Below are 20,392 nucleotides of genomic sequence, written 5' to 3'. Positions count from 1 at the left end.
TGTGCTAAGCAAATGTGTTTTGCATAGCTGTAGTGAGTAAACTGCTCCTGAGCAAATTAGGCGTCACTGAGACCTCCCCTTGAATGTCATCCTGCATCATTTTGTGCCTCACTTTATTTGCCACTTCCATTTGGAAGTAGAATAATTCAGCTTTAACTTTCTTTTTAAATCAGAGAATTTCTCCTGTGATGTCCAGTTTCCCTGCTTAAAAAGTGCACTGATACAGTAGCAAGTGGTAGCAGTTGTGATGTGTTTGTGTGCAGTATTAGGATCCAGTGTGGGTGCTGGGTAAGGTCGCATAACATGGATGTCTGCATGGAGAGCTGTAAGGTGCTCTCTTCATGCGCTTCTCTGCAAGAGTGCTTCAGACTGGCAGACCTACAGACCCACCACTATTCCTGATGTCACTCTTTCGATAGATACCTGCTAGCAGGTACTAAATTAAAACCATCACTTCACCTCACACCATGCCTAAACCTCAGCAATCTGCCCAATCTCAGGGAGGTCTGACAAGCCTCAGTAGTCTGCTGTGCTGCCAGACCTCACAGCCAGCTTTATTACAGCATTAATGTTTCTTTCTTTGCTGACGTGTGATGGATAAATACTAGCATTAGTTGGTAGCCTAAACAAAATCTTTAACATACGATATAATGGTTTTGCTGAATATAGATGCTACACGTTTTTTATACAGAACTACACTAATACAAAAAGTGTAAAATGGACTTTATGGCATCTTTAAATCAGAATTCCAAAACTGATTGCTTTTACTTAGCATATTTTAAATCTTTTCTCTCCCTCGGGTTCTATCTTACAAATCAGTGTACGAGAAGTCAGCCACCACCTTTGCTAAGTAGGTGGTTCTGACTTCACACGCTGTTGGGTAGCTTTTATGACTGAAGGTTGTTGTGTTTCATCTCATAGCTAGTCCTGCTGCCAACGTGTGGTACTTTATCAAATACACGCTAGCAAATGTTTTGTTTTTATGCTTAGGCATATGAAAGAAATTGCCGAACTTCAGACTCAGCAGAAGAATGAGATAGAGGCACTGTATATTCGGTTAGGGAAGCCCCTGCCTCCCAACATGGGGTTCCTTCACTCAGCCCCGCCAAGCGGCCGTCGACGAAGAACCAGCAAAAATAAATTGAAAGGTGGAAAACTATTAAACCCTCTGGTTCAGCAGCTCAGGAGTGGAACATCAAGCACAAGTAGGTGCACTGGGTTACTCTCCATTTCCCTGTTAGTTTTGGCTGTTATGGTTTTGCTGTGTAATTGCATGGACTGCATAAAAGTTACTGATTTTTTTCTTCTTAGTACGGTGTCTTAAGTTTGCATGCTGTGAACTGGTTTTGAAGTGGGCTTCCTTTGAGACCATCTTGTTACAGTGCCCCGTGCTGAGCTGTACCTTCCCTGCATTGTTGACAACGTTTGGCAGAGAAACAGTATCCCACTTTAATTTGGAATACAGCCTGGTTACATTTTCTCATCTTTTCTACAAATGCAATTTATTGATGTTTGTATTCACTTCTTAGGAGCTGCAGTCCTCTATTGATTGGGTGCTGTATCCTGTTGTTGTTTATTTTTTCCTACACCATGCTATATAAATAAGATAGGATTCTATTTGCTCCCTCAAGAGTGGGAGATAAGAAAACAGTTAATACAATCTGTGATGGATGCTTTGGCCATCTGAAATACTTTGGGATTTTTTCAAATGCTCTCAAACAGTATGACAATCTTGAGTCATTATCTCTTCGGAAGGTAGGAAGATGACTACAGATAACAAATGTTGATACACTCCAATGCCTATTTCTTCAGCAGGATGTAGAATAGATTAATTTTCCTTCAGCTTAGTTCATATGATTATGTGGAAGAGTAGCATGCTTCCATATTGACGTATTTCAAATCTGGTAGGTCTCATTTGCAACATCACTTCTACAGATTGGCTTAGCAAGGCTGATGCAATGAAATTCTTATAAGACTGTTTTAGAGGGTTTTGCTTTTAGTTAAGGATTTCAATTAAGACAGAGAAAGTAGATTCGGAGGCAAGACGTTCTGTGATCCATCTCGAATCTGAGTATTTTTGCATACAGGATCTGAAGCAGTGTTTAGTCTTTCATAACTATTTTGCTGCTGCTTGGCTAACCTGTGTAGGTTTTATCTCCCTTCCTTGTGGTGAGATGCTGTGAATGTCTGTGATTTTGTCTATCCATTTGCCAGTTTGTTCTTGGGTTGTCTGTGGCCATTTTCTGTCTACACAGAGAACCCATATCTCTCTGTCTCTGCTCATGGACCTTGGCTCATATCAGCCTTTTACCTTAATTCAAAGAATTTCAACCTATTTCTGAGTTGTAATGTCCTCCTCTTAACCACCACTTTAAATTAGAGAATGGCAGTCTGCTCAGTTATGTTGCTTCTTTGGTGCGTGCTTTCCTTCCTGCATTTCTTCTTTATTATTTTTCACTATTCTGAGGCACTGAATGAATTTCTCCTTACTCTGAGAACCTGTATTCACACCTGAGTCTTCTCACCCTTACCTAGTTAGACTCCTCATTTCTGGGGCTTTCCAAGGTAATTTCTCAGAGATGAAGGGCAGGTAGTCTCATGCAGTTACTGATATATGCTAATTAGCATTGCCTTCTGATTACAGAGCTACTCTCTTGCTAAACGTCTCCTTACCCAATATACCTATATAGATACATATTTTTGTATATTTTTGGAGACGTTTATAGATCTATATATAGATAGTTATAAAGAAAAAAAAGACTTCTCAGCAGCTTTTTATTTTTCTCCACTGGCTTTCACCTCAGGTTTGAGTGCAAACCTACTTGTTCTGCTCAATCATCTTGTGCCTCCATTGTCCTAATCAGGTACTTCTGCAGCTCTGAACAGTGCTCTCAGAGTTCTTGACTCCAGTCCTTCTGAAAAACTCAGGAAAGAAACTCTAAAAATCAAACTTATCTTCTTGGATGACCAAGAGCAGTGACAGTATGCGTAAACTATTTTGTGGTGCTGGTTATCTGTGTAGTCTGTGCTTCGTATGGTACTTCAGAATTGTAGACTGCTGTTCTTGGAGGCAAATGAGCAGTTGTTTTTAGGCACTGATATTTCTTCAGTAGTTTCCTAGCATTTGCTGTTGCTTGTATTTTGTTTTTGTTCTTTCAGGTAATGTTTCAGACTCTAAAGACTCACCCCACAAAGAAACAACTAAAGCTCAGCCTGGATCTCCCGAAACAACAGGAGTAACTTCCTCTGTGTCAGCCACATTTGGGAAGTCTGTTCAGACACAGCAGCCGTGCTCTGTCAAAGCCTCTTTGTCTTCTGACATCTGCTCCGGCTTAGGCCCCGAAGGAGGTGATGTGAACGCAAGCTCTGGCCAAGGTGATTTTTTCCTACCAGCTGTTCAGCATATCCTCCAGCACATGCTAAAATCAATTTGCTTCCCTTATGCTTGAACTTTTAGGAGTGGATTTGGCAATCCAAATTACAGGCTTATCTTTAAAAATATCACTGCAGTATTGTCAGTATTCAGAGTCAACACTCAGGAAGGCACACTAGATTGTAGGTAGGAAATACCTTCTACCTTTGCCAGCAGTGCTACTGACACTTTTTCTGGAGTCTGCCTAGTGGATTTCTTAAAGAGAAAAAATAGGGAAGAGAAAAAAAAATTAAGAAATGAAGACGGATAGGAGACTGTTTCCCATGGTCTATTTTGGGCTGTTGTTTTAGCCCCTTGATATGGGTTAGACCTGGAGATTCTCATTATAAAATACTAATCCTTCTCAGGTGTGGAAAAAAAATAGAACCAAGTTATGTCCCCTTTATCTAAGGGGTTAACGTTGTGCATGCTTTTGGAACCCCAGCTAAATGACTGTAGAGTAGATTGGCTGTTCCCCAGTCCCGACTTCTGGTACTTCTGTGTAGTGCATACCTCTGTAGGCTTTGACTGATCTTGTTGCCATGCATAGTGGAAGTTATAATGATGATTAAAATACCTTCCTCTCATTGCACATCCTGCCAAACTAATCTACAAAATATCTATCTGTTCTCTTTTGCTGTTATTGCATCCTTTGTGTACGGTCAATTAACTTAATCCTCTTTGGCAAAGTTAAAATGGAGATGTGGATGTTTAACTAACAAAGCTGATTTGACTGATGGTATAGGACATCTGATCACAGCTACTTGTACTTTATAAGTGTCTTTGTTTTCTTCCCTTTATATTCATTTACAGGCTGGACGGTTTTCCACCAAACGTCTGAGAGAGTGACCTATAAATCTAGTAGCAAACCTCGTACCAGATTCCTCAGTGGACCTGTGTCTTTGTCCATCTGTTTGTATTTGTTCTTTTGTATTTTATCACAGTCCATCTTTCTTTTACCCCTTTTTCCAATCTCATGTTTTATATCTCTAATATGTTTGGCAGGATGCCCCTTTTTCTGAGCCATCTTATCTTTCTTTATCTTTCTTTTAAGTAATCATCACAAACACACCTTATTTATATTAATTTTTCATATGAAAGCTTTTTTTGCACTGCTTTTGGCTCATGCCTGGGCACCAAAAGCATGTGTGGAAGATCTCATCATTTATGATATAGCCTAATGGTAAATTTTATCCTGGACTTATCAAAGCTTTTGTACTTTATGTGATTTATGTTGAAGTAATTTTTTTATTTGCAATGTGGCAAATATACATGTCTGCTGTCCCGGTTCCAGCGACAACAAAAAGAAATCCATCCTTCTGTAGACGAATGGTCTCTTTCACACATGTTTGGACTATGAAGACATGCATGTAGCAAGCTGATACAATACTAGAAGGTCACTGAAGGGTATAACTTCCATACAAGGGCTGTATTAACACGATCTACAGTACTGTTTATATCCACTCTATTTTCTTTAATTTTTTTCCCCCGCTCTTTGCATGTGGAAATGCTGAGACGATAGTGCTCCAGCTAGTTCTTTCAAAACGTCTTTTCTAGGTGGGCTTTTCCCCATGCATTCGCTTCAATCAGTTTAAGTGAGCAATTCTGATGTACACCTCAGTGGCGGGAAGATCCGGTTACTCCAGAGGAGAGTGCCATCGACTTTTTGTGTGAACCGATCTGGCTGAAGCACTGCGCTCAGTTTATTTTCTTATGACCTTATGTGACCTCTGAGATGAAGTCAATTAGCAGTTCATCAAAGCAGCAATAAGTAAAAAGCAGTATCAGATTATTAAATGATACTCTGAAATGGATTGTTAGGATCCAGTATTTCTCAATTCAGATAATTGTGCACCTACTATTTATACCTTATCTGTATGACTTCTACATAATTGGCGATTCAACCAAATGATATCAAGCTATTTAATTAAAAAGTGCAAACCTTTTTACCTAGCAGTATTTGCTGCCCTTTAGGCACACAGATTTTGCTTGTACAATAAAGATATGTTGGGCTGACCAGGTACTATAGGCCACTTACATATAAAATTAGGAAGGCTGATAATGTTCAGGAGAAAATGTTTGGTTAACCCACTGTTTGTTTGCATTGATACCAAGTCTCCCATTGCAGTGCGATGTTGCTCATCATTACCCACGTGGTGTAGATCAAAGGCACAAGACCACTTAAAAACACTCTCCCTAATGTTATGAATAAACAGTACTTTTAAGAATAATCTTGATTTTGTTTGAGATCCCTAAAATCCAAGCATTCAGGTTCTGAAAACTGATGTTTACTGCTTAGCACACTGCATTTATTTTCATACCGGTTTTTAATAACAGTTTTGCACTCAGGGTTTTTCCGAGTACCTGAGGGAAATCTCAGTATGTGATTTTTGCCATTTGGTATTATAATGGATGTAGTAGTTTCTTCTCCTGTACATACAAATCTCAAAGTGGTTTCATTTATCTTTCACAAAACCACTATTCAGGAGGATGCAAAAGCTCTGGGAGGTGGCAATTCACAAACAGCATATTAAAGCAGTTTGGGTGCATGGATATTGTGAATGAAACCGAGGGAATATGTGAATTCTTCCAATTATGAAGCTTCCCAATACTTGAAGTAATCAGCAGCACAACAAATTGGTTTCTGTTCTCAGCCCATATGTTCTCTTTTCTTTTTCTTTGGGCAAAGTGTTTGGAGATTTGCACTCCCCCATTTGTGAGTCATAGCAGAAGCAAACTGGGGACCTGTGAGGAAGCTGGGCTGTGTGGCCAGAGCCTGCAGACGTGTCTGGTGGTTCCATCTAGTGGGTGTCCAGCGCAGCCCTGGGCCTCAGGGCACAGTGCAAAGTGACGATGCTGGCATGGAGAGGGCCAGCTGGCTCGTGGCCCTTCTTCTCGGTCAGGAACTTGAGCTGCCCAGTGCAAAGGAGACTTGAGGGTTTGCAGCAACTCCTGCATGTGCTCTGTGCGAGCGTCTCTACGTGCAGGAGCACCAAGAGTGGGTTTGAAACACGGGGAGCAAGTGCATGTGAGCCTGAGCTGTGACCTTTGGGTGCAGGTAGTCGTTCTGTGGGACTTGGCAGTTCAGCTGGATCCGTCCCACAAATCAACGCTGTTTTGTTATTTAGGAGTTGCTGGGAGGATCCGTGCTGCATTTTCAGGAATGTTCTACATCTACACATTTGACTGAGGAATAAAAGCACTCTGGGGAGGGGAGCTCAGATCTATTTACTAGTACAATACATTAGCAGCATGCTACTATAAAGGCAGTTGTGTCTGGCTACAAAGCCCATCAAGCTTGGACACTTTCAGGTTCTCCCAGAACTGCTGTCCAATTTGTCCCCTTGTCCAGTTTGCTTTTTTCTTCAACTTCTTATGGAATAAAATATTTTTGATGGTCTCCAGCATAATTTTAGCCCAACCTCTTCCCATGGGTTAAATTGCAAGGGCGTCTTAGAGAGGAGTTTGCACTGACTGTGAGTGGGATTTTCAAAAGCTCCTCTTGGCTTAAACTTGTAATCTCATGCAAAGCTATTCTCGTCAGGTCTGTAGTAATTAATATATTGTACGTGAATGGGATTATGGAAATGGTCTAACAACTTACTGCCATTTCAATTTTGTTTTAGTTTTCATGTTTTTTGGCAGCTGTTACAGCACAAATATGGGACAGTGGATTTTTTTTCTGTCCTGTAAGATCAATAGCTCCTTAATTTCTCAGATGTTACTTCTGGAATTGGAAATAAAGCTTAACTTCGCTTAACTTTTACAGTCAGAGATTAAATCTCAATTAATTAGGGTTCATCTCCTTTTCTTTTCCAGCTATTAAACACCTTTATTGTGGAAGTAATACAATTAATCTGGTGAATTAGGTTTACCAAGTGCACTTTAAATTGAATTTGAATTTAAATCAAATCTTAGCTGGTGATCATCAGTCCCTGTTAGGTAATGTTCCCATCTCCCAGGAGCGTTGGAGTGATGCAGTTGGAAAGAAACAGCTCTTTTTGGTGATTCACCTTTTTGTAGTACTTCTCTTAAAGCAGGCTCCCTTTGTGTGGGTACCTTGTGCATGTCTAGGATCAGTGCTATCTGTCACTTCCCCAGATGTTTTGGAGCAGAAGGTTTGCATTGGCACCTGGGGTGCACAGCACTCGTGGCTTGGTGCTCAGGAAGCAGTGGGGTTGGTGATTAAACATTTTTACATGCATTTGAGCACGTACTGCAGTCAGCTGCCTGCTTTTAGTTTTTGCGGGCATTTTTCATTTGCATACAGACTGTGCCAACTTCTACCTATTGCTACATGCAGAATGCTGCAGGGTAGTTAAGAAATTAACATTATATTATTATATTACTACCGCTGATGTTGCTATAACGGGGGCTGCTACCTAACTTTAAAAGATAGGTGTTGTAAAATATATGAGGGAAAAGATAAATACCAAAAAAATGCAACACGATGTTCAGTTGTGAATGTGACTTGTACTTTTCATCTAAGCTTTGAGTTGAGAAACTAAGCTTTTGGTCATGCTTGCATAAGACATTACTGTAGTCCTGTCCTTCTGATTTTCCTGGAATATAAACTTCATTAAGCTATAGGAAATAACAAAAAATTCTTTCAAACCAATCGTTCTTTTCCTCCTCATATCACCCATATCAGAACACAAGCATTTCTTCTCCCTTTTTTCCTCCCTCTCTTCTTTATTTTCTCTTCTCCAGTCTCTGAGTGATGTCTCTCCTTTCTCCTTTGAAGACTCATTCAGAGCCTATGTCAACCTGGACCTGCAATCTCTGAGTTTAAAGCTGCATTTCTGGCACAGTAAAATTAAACAGTGGCACCAGTTTACCATAAAAAAAAAAAAGCACATACATTCTGTATCTTGCTTTCTGCCCAGCCTTCTGATTTTACTCATGTGTTCAAGTGCTTCTTCACGATAAGCTCACCATGCCCCATATCAGATGTTCATCTCCTCCCATACCATAACGATATTCTTCTTGTCAAGTCCAAAATACCTTTCAGGAAATTTGGCACTCTAATGGAAATGGTGCCAATGTCTGGCGAGACCTAACTGTCAAATAGGGTTCTCTATCCACATCTGGCACTGTAGATAACTGTCCAACAGAATATGTAAAATAATGAAGGCTCTAACAAGATAATAACGAAAAAACACGTAGTTTGGTTAAATGAGAACTCAGCTACTCTGCTGGATTGTTTTTCTGCACTTGGACAAAATGAAGGGAAACTCATTTACAGTTACTTTTAATTAATGTTCAGAATCTCACATTTAGACACAAATCATGCTAATAAATAATTGAGAAAATTGGCCTCAGACCTGCAGAACAATGTATCTTTTTGGACTTGTAAAACGGGATGTTTTAGGGTTATTGTACAGTTTGTCTTTGCAGCCAGACTAGCGTTACTTGTTCCTGAAAGCATTTTTGGCCTCCTATCACAAACTGAATTGACATCATTTCCTGCATAAATAGGAATCAAAATCTCCTATTAGGAAGCCAAGGCAATTTGAAACAAACGAAAAAATGCATCTTTAAGTCATGGGACCTTGCTTTTGGCATGCTATTGTACCTCTCAAAGCTTCTGAATGGCTGCACATTGATAAAGGTTTGAGCTGTCCAGTTACTTAGACTTCCTTTACTCACCTGAACTGCTGACTTTGTCTGTCCTTTCTTGCATAATAACTACTCTCTGATTGCTTAAAAGTACAGAAGCTTGTCCGTCAGATTTGTTATGTTTAGTCTTACCTAATTCTGTATGTCTTGTATTGTTTTACCTTGTAGGGTCCACCTTGAAACGACTATGTCTAGGCAAAGATCACAGTAGTAGTAACTATCCCATTTTTGTTTCTCAGTATTTCCTTCATGGCATGGGATGCTTTTTCTTTGAGTTTTCTTTTTTCTTTTTACTAAAAGCTAGTTGTTTAATGAATAGAGCTGATGCACTTATACTGGTATGAAATTAGACTATATACGTTGTGATACTTTCCTAATAATGCATGTGCTGTGATGTTTGGGATCTACGCATGCTGCAAGACAGTCGTGGTATTCTTTGTGTGTGAGATTGTGCACGCATGCAGCCAGAAAACTGGATTGTGTGTTTATTTCCCTTAAATACACACTTCTATATGACTGCAATTTTTTGCTGGAGGAATTTATAGCTTAAAACTCTCTTGTTCCTATGGAGATGCATGAAATGTTAAGCACTGATTGAAGAGCTTTCCTGTCCAAGTACTTATTTTCTCACTGGTCCCTTTCCCCCGAGAAAAGGAAAAGGAAATGAGCAGTGTTCACTTACAAGTTGTGTTGCAGGTTGAATGCATGATCATTTAAAGGCTAGTAATGTATTTTATATGACCGTAGGAACACTTACTTTATTCAGTTTCATTGACTGGTAGCTCATTAACAGAAAACGGAAAACTGAATGTTTGTGTTTGCTTCTGTAATAATTTTACTGCAGTTCCATGAACTTTTTGCTTGGAGAGATGGTCTTATTTAAAATATTGAGATACAGTAAATCTTGTAAAGTTCGTAGAAACTTTCTTCCAGTTTGCTGCCAGTCTTGCTGTGTCAGACTTGTAGTTACCAACAGATAAATAGGACAGATCTCTTCCTAGAGCCATACAAGCCTATAAAATTCAATTTCTGTTAGATCTCTTCCCATCTGCCTTTATCTATCCCAGAAGTTCTGTATCTCTGTGTCAGAAACTCACATGCCCACTTATGGCCTCTTTTCTCCTTTTTCTTCTGTACATTAGTGGTCCCAATGTTTTTTTCTCCCCAAATGTCAAGCTGGCAGAGGGAGGCTGTGGGTCCTGGAGCCTTTGAGACACTGAGGCCAACTGTACTCTTAGCCCTGTGTGCTAATTACATTTTTCCAGGAGGACAGTACACTTATGCAAATAAAATACATTTTTTAAAAGCATGAAGCTGCAGCAAGTAACACACCTATGGCAGTCTTCCATGCAGAGACTTTGCAAGCCTGGCAGTGTCGGTGGCACTGGGAGTGCTTCTGTGCATTTATTCCTTCTCTCTTGGTCATGAATTTCAGTTGAGAGAAGTTCTGGGCAGGTAACACAATGAGATGTAGTCTGAAAGCATTTGGACCAATGGAGGACCATTTCTTTAAGCAAAGGTGTTCTGTAGAAAGGAGGGGGAGGGCGAAGTCAGGAAAGCCACTGTTTGAACTGCAGTGTGTAGGAAGCTATGTGAGCAGATAAGTGGTGAAACGGAGACGCCATTGTCAACTTTCTTTGTGTGTGATTTTCCAGGATCCTCTACAAACAGTCTTGTAACGTGTCCTGAGCCCCTCCCGCAATCAACTCTGCAGGTTCAGGCCAACAACAGTAACAACAAGAAGGGAACGTTCACCGATGATCTTCACAAGCTGGTTGACCAGTGGACAAGCAAAACTGTTGGAGCTGCACAGGCAAAACCTTCTTTAAACCAACTGAAGCAGAACCAAAAAAGGCAGGACATGGAGCCAAAGGCAAATCCCATGCAAACACAGAATGAGACATGTGGAGTAAGTGGCACTCCTTGAAGGACGTACCTTTTGCTATGTGTCTGACAGCCTTTGCAGAACTCAGATTTGGAGGAGGACATAAACTAAATTACTTCAGATAGCTGCTTCGTATAAATGTCCAACTCTTTTCATTAAGTACTAAAACAGTTTTGTTGGCTTTTTTTTTAATTGTCTTTTGGAATAATCTTGGGAGATATATGGGCTGCAATACATATATTTTAAAATATATATTTTTAAATTGCTAACTACTCATTAACAGTAACCGCAGCAATACTTAATACCACTAACCGTATGATCTTTGACTTAAGTTTTTATTATTGCTAACGTTCTTCTTTTTGATGTTTAACATGAATCTTCCTCAGGCAGGCAGGGCCTGGGCTAGTGGCCTGTTGGCAGCAAGCTTTTGTCTTAGCACAAGCATTGCAGGTACTGCGCCAAGACAGGGCACTGCTCAGTGTTGTTCTGACCCTTGCTTGATATTCTACACTGTGCAGTATTAATCTAGTGCATCTGTAAGGCCTTTTGCCTCATGGGCATCCCCAGGAATTCTGTGGAAGTGAAGTACAACAAAGCCATACCTAGTGGTGCCCCATTTGTCTTTTCTTATTTTCCATAGCAGGCAAACAGTGCCATGATGTGTGTCTGTGTCAGTGTTCAGTGCTTGTTTGTGTGACTGCATGACAGTGTTGAGGACACAGCCAGAATCCCAATTCAGAGTTCTCTCCCACCCTGGTCTGGTTTTCCAAATCCCCTTCTCATTCTCACAGACTGATGCTTCCTCAACTATTTTTGCTCAATTCATTTTTTTGGAAGAGCAGAAATTGAGCCAAATAGAGGAAAACAGATTAATTTTAAAGGCAAAGAAATTGTGAGAGTAAAACTAGTGAAGGACTCCATGGTAACCCCTTAAAAACAAGATAACTGGACCTGGGTAGAAACCATTGTTTTTTTGGCATGGAGGAGGGAAGAGGTTTGGATGCAGCAGTGGCAGCTCAGCTGCTGTTCAGGTGGGACCTGCTGGAGCAGGAACTTGCTGATGTGTCTGTTTTGTACCTGCTGGTCTTAGTAGATCGCTGACTTCACAGGGAAAAGCACTTGTGTAAGCTTATTAAGCAGTTTTGCATCGATTCATAGTGGCCATTAATGAACAAAAACTGGAGAGTAAATAATCCCTCTCCATAGTGATGGTTTAAACAGCATAAACGTGTTCTGGAGTAGAAGTGACGTCAAGACCCCGTTAGTTCTCAGAAAACAAGTCATGAAGGTGCCAGTAAACACAAATAGAAGGTCTCTGGAGATGCTCTAGGAAGCGGTTGTGTGGGCACAGGCTCTGTTCCTTTGTTGTCACTTACTCTTTTTGATGTGCTTTTCACAGCTTGTTGTCTTTTCCGTGAGGCTCCTGTGGTAGATGGAAGGATCTGATGGGGTGCTCTGCCTGCTTACAACTCTGGAAAAGAGATGGGGGGGGGGAGACTTCTTATCTTAATGATGTAAACATCAATTTAAGATTAATTTTACTTTCTGCTATGTGCTGTCTTAACATGCTGGTTTTAGAGGGTTTGTTTTTTTAGAATGCGTCTGTTCCAAAGATTGACTAAGGCTGAAGTAACTCGGATTATTGATTAAGAACATAGAAAGGTTGGGATTCTCTGCTCTTCAGTTCACATTGTCTCTTGCTGCTTGGAACACTCATAGCTGGGGACTGAGAGCTCTGTGCCAGCTGGTGGCGGGTGACTTCATGCACCAGTAGGGATGTGGGCTGCAGAAGGGATGTAAATGTGGATGGCTCCTGTGTTAGGGTTGTTGGTAGGGTGTTTTGGACACAGGAGTGGCACAGCATGCCACAGGCTACTTCAGACCTTCCAATGTGGAACAGCACTGCTGAATTGCATTCCCTGTGCTGGGAGCAGGAGCTGCCACTGTGCTGCATCCACCAACCCTCCTGGGCCACAGGAAGTAGGGCCACAAATGTGATGGAGGAGCCTTTAAAAGCTGTGCGAGGGCTGCTGTAGAAGTTGAGTACCTTTTCAAATTCGCATTAAAGGGGATCTGAAGTGAAGGAAGAAGAACACTTCATGAGGTTGGGAGGAAAAACAGCCAGGAGAAGAGGGAGGAAGCAGAGAGGATCCTGGGCAGCCAGGAGAGTGACCTGTTCTTGGAGTTATATTGGGAGATGTTGTACTTGCAGTAAATCAGTATGGAATCCACACTTCAAAATGGTATTAGATAAAAAGCACTCAAGAAATCACAAAGGACTGAAAAAAATAGCTTTCTAACAGGGAGCATGTTAAGCTCAGGCTGTACTTCTTCAGACCATCTGTTAACACCATCTTGTCTTTTTTGATTAAATGCAAGATTACCTTTGCAATAAAAGAACTAAGGAGCACTAAACAGATTCCCAGCTCATCAGAGAAATTTTTAATAAGGTTTTATGTTGGAAATAAAAGCTAGATAAATCGGAAACACAGTGATGCTTATCATTCTTTTTATCTTTGATAGTGCCAATGATGAAACACTGGAACAAACCAGCAGGAAAGTGGTAGGGCCAGCTGTCTCATAGTCCAACCAAGTATTTTGTTTGGGAGAAGCTAACACTGGCCCATTGTAATAATTGGAAATGTAGGCATTTCTGAATTTCCTTTGGAGGTTATGGGGAAGGAAGGTGTCTCCTTGAAGAGTTCTTAGGCAGGAGTGGGAGCTGTGTGAGTTGTTCTGCGGTGTCTGTTGGCTGTAAGGACAACCCCAGGAATCAGAACCAGGCAGAGCTCTTCCACGCAGCCAGTGAGCATCCTCCTGGAGTGCAGTCCATACAAGGAATGACAAAGAAGGCATCAAACCAGATGGCTCTCTTCTTTGTGTCCATTTTTTACCCAAAATAAAATTGCAATAAGTCAGTGCTAAAGGTATTATTATTTTAATACTCTCTTGCTGTCTGCAGATTGCTATTTCTATATAAGCTAGTTTGGCTCATTTCAAGTCTTCTCTTTCACCCTGAAAACAGGTGTTTGTTTTCCCCCTACCCCCTTTCAAGATGCCCTTTCAGTGGATGTGTTGGTGATGGCTTAACAGTTGGACTTTTGATGATCTTAGAGATCTTTTTTAACCCTAATGATTCTATTATTCTAAGTTACTTCTAGCCAGCAGCAGCAGATTTGCTTGGTGTGTGAATACAATGTGTTATCAATGTCTTTTTTTAAATTAAATGAAGGCTACTTTTAAGGTGGAAGCACAGAAGAGGAATCTGTTAGTTATTTAATAAGCTGCCTAAAGACTCAGAGGTTTTATTCTCTTCGTTTTTATTGTCACTGGGTATAGGAAGCAATAGTTTGGGTGCAAAAGTGGACTTGAAATCCTGCTTTGTTTCTGTGAAAATGACAATTCCATCAGAAAAAAAAAAAAATACCAGTTGGTTTGGCTGCAGATCTCCATTAATGCATATTAGAAGCTTGTGGGGAAACTTTTAGGCTTCCAGTTTCGTTACTAGAGCAATGAAACATTCCTTTTCAGAGGTTTTATTTAAACATGGAAATATGCATGGATTCTTACTGTCAGTAATATGAAAGGAAGTAGGAGATACTAGGCAGAATTAAGTCAATCTGCCTGAAAATAGCTATTTCCCTCATGCTTATCTATCTTGGAGGCATTATGCAGTGATCCTTTCTTACAGGTAATTGTGGTTACCACCACCAGGGGAATATATCTAGGGCCGTGAGCTGCTTTCTGTGTAAAAAGCACTGGATGTTGTGTGGCTACAGGTGTTGTTTGAAGATGTCTGGGAATGACGAGTGTAGCAAACACGTTTTGTCCCTTTGTACCGTTACATGACTGCATGGGCATTAAAGAAAAAGTATTACCAAAAAAGAAAAGCTGTAAACGTGCTCTGAGTCCGTGATATGGTTGTATCTGTGGGGCATGGCAGCCCGTGTCAGTTGCTGACGTGTGTGGTGGTGTAGGCACTATTAGTAATCGCTGCACATCTGTTTGCATTTAGTGCATCCTCATTTTAATGAGCCGCCTGCCTGGGAAGCAGGCGCTCTGGAGATAGCTGCGGATGTAAGAATGGAACAGAAGGGCTATTAACACCTTTTGCTGTGTCTTCCGTGTCCATTGGGTTGGAAGAATGTTACAAATATGATGTACCTGCGCTTGATTGAAGCTGATCAATGCTGCCTGCTCGTTCTGAATGTCAGAGCAGCTTTCTAGAAGTCTGAAGAAGACAAACACAAATTTTCAGTAACACCTCTTAACTTTGGGCTTTTGGTACGCTGAAAAAGGAGGGATAAGAACCAACTGGAGAACTAGAGGATTAAAAACAAACAAGCAGAAGCCACTGGTCCTGTATGAGTGCAGGCTGTTGTTACATCTGTTTTCAGCATGCTCTAAACATGAGCTGTTTGAGTTGGTATGGGATTCAGATCTTGTGCCACTTGCTTTCAATTCCCAAGACAACTTCATTACAAATTTTGTCAGCAAGGTCCCTTGCAGCCTCTGTGACTTTGCTAAAGCTGGGCAATTCAGTGCTGTTTTGAGGACTGTACCACTGCTCGCTCATCTCAATGTTTCAGTCAGTTTTTGTGGGGGGGAGGAAGGGTTTCAGCTTCCATCGGTGTTGATTCGTTGGTTGTCCGAAGATTATGGTTTAAAAAATGAGTTTGTCTAAGGGGCTGCAGTACAGGGGGAGTCACGAGCTGGCTGTCTTTGTTGCTCACAGCATGGGGTTTGCTTGTTCGAAGTGTGCAGCAAGGTGGAGGGTGCAACCTTACATTGTGAATGTACCTTTGTCATCATACAAACAGGTTTCAATGTGTATGTGGAATGTTTGGGTTTGCAACCTGATGGCATTTATTCCTGACTGACATGCCGCTGCTTTACTGAGTTGATTAGCTCAGCAAGAAAAGGTAAAGCAGCATAAATCAAGTAAAGAAGTAGATTACTCAACATTTAAAAAGATCTGAAAAGAAGGTTTTTTTCAGTTATAAGTTTTAAACTTGCTGAAACGTCACCTTGCATTTTCGGCGTTACTTGATAAGTCCATTGCTTTTAGAAGAGATTCCCTACACAGGCGAGGTTCCTCTACCGGCGTTCTTTGTCAGCCACTTCACTCACAACCATCTTGCGAGGTGAAAGCCATCACTCTGAGGATGCCAAGCGTGGTTCTAAGAACAGCCGTCAGAAGTCGTCGTGTTGTATAAATGTGCACGTCCTCAGTCGCTCCATTTGTTGGTCTTTGCTCTCTGCTGTTAGTTTTGGTGAATCTTTATGGATGAATGATTTTAAATTCATTATTCCAAAGTAGCTATTTCTTAGTTTGGTGTTTGCCATCGCATTCGTGTTTCAGATTAGAAATGGAGGTAGAGAAGCAGTGGAAGGTATTGGATGCTTGTGTGCTTTTCACATTTGCTCTGGAGCACAGGTGAGCGCCCCAGAGCAGTGCATCAGAGTGCCATTGCCATTTTTGTTTTTAATTGAGAGACTAAAACCAGAGACTAGAGTAAGCATTTCACACTCTTCTATACTTATATTCATTTCCTCTGAATTTTCACTTTCCTGCTAATTCTACTAGTTTGATGTGAAATATTTTTGATATTACTGGGACACTCCCAAAGTGAGAGTATTGTTTTTTTCTTATGTCGTGAGTAGGTGCTGGCTTGATGAGACCCATGGCAGGGAGTTGCAAATTATGTGAAATTTAAAAAGCAAAGAAATACTGTAAATCTCATCCAGATTGAGACCAGGCAGTGTTTTGTATAATTACTGTTTCTGTAGCATTGTGCATTATGAAGCATGTAATTCGGGTGCCCCTGCCATCCCCATGTTTAGGAAGACGAGCTCTTTCTCTGAGCTTAGCATGCAAAAACAGAGTAATTGAAGTGAATGCTAATTGAATCTCAGCAAAATAGCAGGACTGGCTCCAGCAGCCCCTGGGCAGGATCAGCTCCTGCTGAGTCCTTCTGGTTTACCTGACATGATCCCACACCCCCAGTGCTGGGTAGTGAACTTCAACGCAAAGTCTTCCCTTCTTTGCCACCCTTGGTTCGGCTTGGACGAACAGCCCAGCACGAACACCTTTCTACAGCACTAATGTGCTGAAGGTTTGAAAGCCTGCTTTGGGAAGGGCTGTAAGAAGTACAGTGAGATTTGGTTTCATTCTGCATTTGGCTTAATTTATTTACTTCTGTACACAAGATGCAGTAGCAGTGAGGGACAACAGGGGGTTACTTTGCACGTTAAAGCTTTTCCAGGGATTTTGCGACATTACATTCTTACCTGCTCAGTAATGTTTCCTGACTCCTTAAACAGTAAGGTTATACTGAGACATCCTTCCTGTGTCAAACTTTGCTATTAATTTCCAAAAAAGAATACAAGTAAGAGGTGTGAGGAGGCCAAGAGCTGGGCTGTCCTCCTGTGCATGTCGCCCTAGCGTCCCACGGGTGGGAAGACAGACGCTTAATAGCCATGCTTTTTTATTTTTCTTTTTGTAGGTTAATTCAGTAAGAACAGGATTGGGGAAAAGGTGCATTGTTCCAGTGTCTTGTCCCATGTCAGCTGCGCTAACTCCTGGAGTTTCACCATCCATGCCAGTGCCTATGCCAGGTACTACCCCTTCTGGCACAGTAACACCCTATGCGATGCCTCTTTGTCAGTACGGAGGAGTTTTCCCTACGCCGCTTTATGGAGTGCAGTGGTCGGGGCCGGCAGCACGGCCGGGGCTGGTAGGAGGGCAGAGCATTGCTCATTTCTCAGCTCTGAGCAAAGCTTGCTTGCAGATGTATCCTGTGCCACTGCAGCAGCCCGCGGCCGACCCGCCCGGCCCACGTGTGAGACTGACATAGCTCAGTGGGCTCTGATAGGTGATGGTGACAGCGACCTCGTGTCCATCTGTAGATGCCATATGTGTCAGAGAGGCGCGGGTCCTCAGCAGGCCTGCCAGCCTACACAGCCATACACCACATCCAGCAATCACTGTGATGGGTTTCGCAACAGGTCGTTTGTTTGTTACGGCAATATCTGCATATATGTCATTGCTGAAGACACTTTATTATGTTGTGTTCTGATGTTTTACACTTTGCAAGCCTTGAAGTTGATGTACTTGAATCGATGACTAGAAATTGTACTAACCTGCAGGAGTACAGTGCCTTGAATATCAGCTTTTCAGTTCCAGCTGGAAAGAGATGTAAAAATATTTGAAAGGTGTATTTTATTTATGAATTGCTTGTGAGTAAAGTTCTTTTTCTTTGCAAAGATATTGAAGGTTTACAGTCAAAGCTCGTCATCAGTTTCATTCTGCTGTAAATGCTTTAATTTTAATTGATGTGTTGAATTTTCATTTCCGAGGCTTTAAAAAAAAACAGTGAGGTGAAGTTTGTTTGAGATACTGATGGAAATTTATTGTGTTTGTACAAGGAGTAGTGAAATGCACATTTTAAAATAGGAGCATTTACAGAGTGAGTTGTATATAAGAACAGATAATAGCTTCGGGCAGTGCAATCCGTTCCTTACAGCCTTTGGTAAAGCCGCTGCAGGTTGCAGCCTGCTGCTGTAGCGGACACACGAGTACTGCTTTCTTCCAGACCACAGTAGCCAATTGGATTACATTTTCTTTCCCTGCCGGGCTTTTATAATTTAGTTAAATTACAAATCTATGCGTGTTCCATGAGTGAGAAGCCTGATGGAAATCTGGGTCGCAGGAGCACGTCCGCAGGTCGCTGTCGGAGCCATGTAAGTACACACGTGTGTGCTCTGCCTTCAGTTTCACAACAGAGGCTAAGAACGCGTTTTGCCACTCAAGTGCTAACAGTATTCACATTGAAATGGAATAAAAATGTGAAGCTATTCTTTTTCCTTTTTCCTCTGTGAGCAATGAATGCTTCAGTTTTGGAATCTCACCATCTTTCATTTGAATCTTTTTTTCCTTTTTTTTTTTTTTTTTAATCAAGTTTGCACCGTAGGCGGCACGGACACCTCTCTCCTGTTTGCGGGTTGCTTTTTGCCTCTTTTACTGTGCTTAGAGTCTGCATCTGCACCTCTCAGTCTAAAGGCACAAGGTAACCACTGACACTGATTTGCTGATGGTAAGTTCCATTTCTATGGACGGCACTAAGGGCCATCCCTACAGGCACAGGGAGCCAAACGAGCGGTCAAACCTGAAGGCGCGTTGCTCTGTATCTCTACTGCAATGACATTCTATACTGTCTGCTGACGGGCAGAGATGTCTTGTGCTGCCAAGCTGTGAATTGTATAGTTCTATTGTACTTTGAGCATTATTCTGTCTAAATTATTTTGTTTGTACCCTTTGAATATATTATTCCATCAATTCAGTTAGAATTGAATTTTATAGACAATTATGCAGAGTCTTCTGCCTGGGCAAAATACTTACTGTAGTAAGAGATTTCTGTTCTCTGTAACATGTATCTTTAATTTGTTTGGGTTTTTTAGATTCATGTCTGTATGCTTCATGAGCAAACATGGAAAATATGTTCTCACACCAGTTTTCCTTCAGCTTGCACTGAATCCTACAGTTTGTCGCTATTGCCTGTTGTATAGTCCATCCCCTGTATACTGACAGAGTCAGTGGCACTAAAAGCCCCAAGAAATTGTATAGATTAAAAAGAAGAAAAATAAACATTTTGTGCTTGAAAACTGTGTGAAAAACCCAGTGTTTTTCTGAAAACAGAAGCGTGTCAATTCCCCGCTCTCCCAGGTAACCCTGCGCCTGTTTTCCAGCCTTCTGTGCGAAGGATTAGATGTGATGCTTCCGCTGCTCCTTGGTGCCTGCCCAGGGCTGTGTCCCATCTCTTGCAGCTGTAGACGTGCATTCGTGCTCCAGAAGTGATGTAGTGCCACCCCACAGAACCTCGCTGCTGCTGCAGCGTTTCTGGTGCTCTGCTGCTGCAAAGCAGGCCGGGCCGGAACATTAAATGGGTTATTTTAAGAGATGGTATCTTTAGCATCTCATTTGTACTGCCAGCAATGCTGCAGTTGGGTAGGTGGTAAATGAGGCATTTGGACCGTGCGCATCCCACACTGCCAGTACCAGGGAAGCCCCATTAGCATGATCCTGGCATCATTTAAATGTGAGGGAGGGCATCGAAGAAACTTGGCCCCAGTACAAGTTTGTGCTGCATGCACGCTCTTGGCAGTCACTGATGTCGGTGTAGGCTGCAGTAGAAATGAGGAAGGGCTGTGCAGGGAGAGGTCTGGTACTTCTGCTTTTGTGCTTCTTCTGCACATCCGACCTGTGCAGTTTTGCTGTGGGTGCTGCATGCGTGTCAGCTGCCAGCCTTGTGCTGCTGGTCATCAGAGCCTTCCACCCAAGCATGGCCAAAGCTGTGGGAGCACATGGGGCTGCCTGGTGCCAGGTTTGGTCCAGAGCTAATCGTGTTCACTTTTTCTTTTAAAACGAAGTTTTCAGCTTTTAGTGCCTGCTTTCCTATGTGGGCCTTTTTTAGCTG

General features: G+C 41.7%; 1 protein-coding gene across 8 annotated transcripts in view; it reads left to right on the top strand.

Moving 5' to 3' along the window:
* WNK2 (WNK lysine deficient protein kinase 2) overlaps positions 1-20,392 on the top strand; it is a 106,115-nt gene that overhangs the window by 80,233 nt on the left and 5,490 nt on the right. For 3 of the 8 annotated variants that reach the window (XM_090148143.1, XM_090148138.1, XM_090148137.1), the window contains 6 exons: positions 991-1,205; positions 3,160-3,375; positions 4,226-4,324; positions 9,200-9,244; positions 10,687-10,940; positions 17,423-18,858. In XM_090148143.1, coding sequence (XP_090004269.1) covers positions 991-1,205; positions 3,160-3,375; positions 4,226-4,324; positions 9,200-9,244; positions 10,687-10,940; positions 17,423-17,773 — 1,180 coding nt within the window. In that variant the 3' untranslated portion in view covers positions 17,774-18,858. Of the gene's footprint in view, positions 1-990; positions 1,206-3,159; positions 3,376-4,225; positions 4,325-9,199; positions 9,245-10,686; positions 10,941-16,278; positions 16,354-17,422; positions 18,862-20,392 lie in introns of those variants that run through there. The other 5 variants (XM_090148144.1, XM_090148141.1, XM_090148142.1 and 2 more) reach the window with 5 other exon arrangements.

This window comes from Phasianus colchicus, chromosome 11, assembly GCF_987193195.1.
Source record: "Phasianus colchicus chromosome 11, bPhaCol1.hap1.1, whole genome shotgun sequence".
NCBI classification, from domain to species: domain Eukaryota; kingdom Metazoa; phylum Chordata; class Aves; order Galliformes; family Phasianidae; genus Phasianus; species Phasianus colchicus.
Note: the sequence above shows the minus strand (reverse complement) of the source record. Positions and strands in the feature narration are given on the sequence as shown.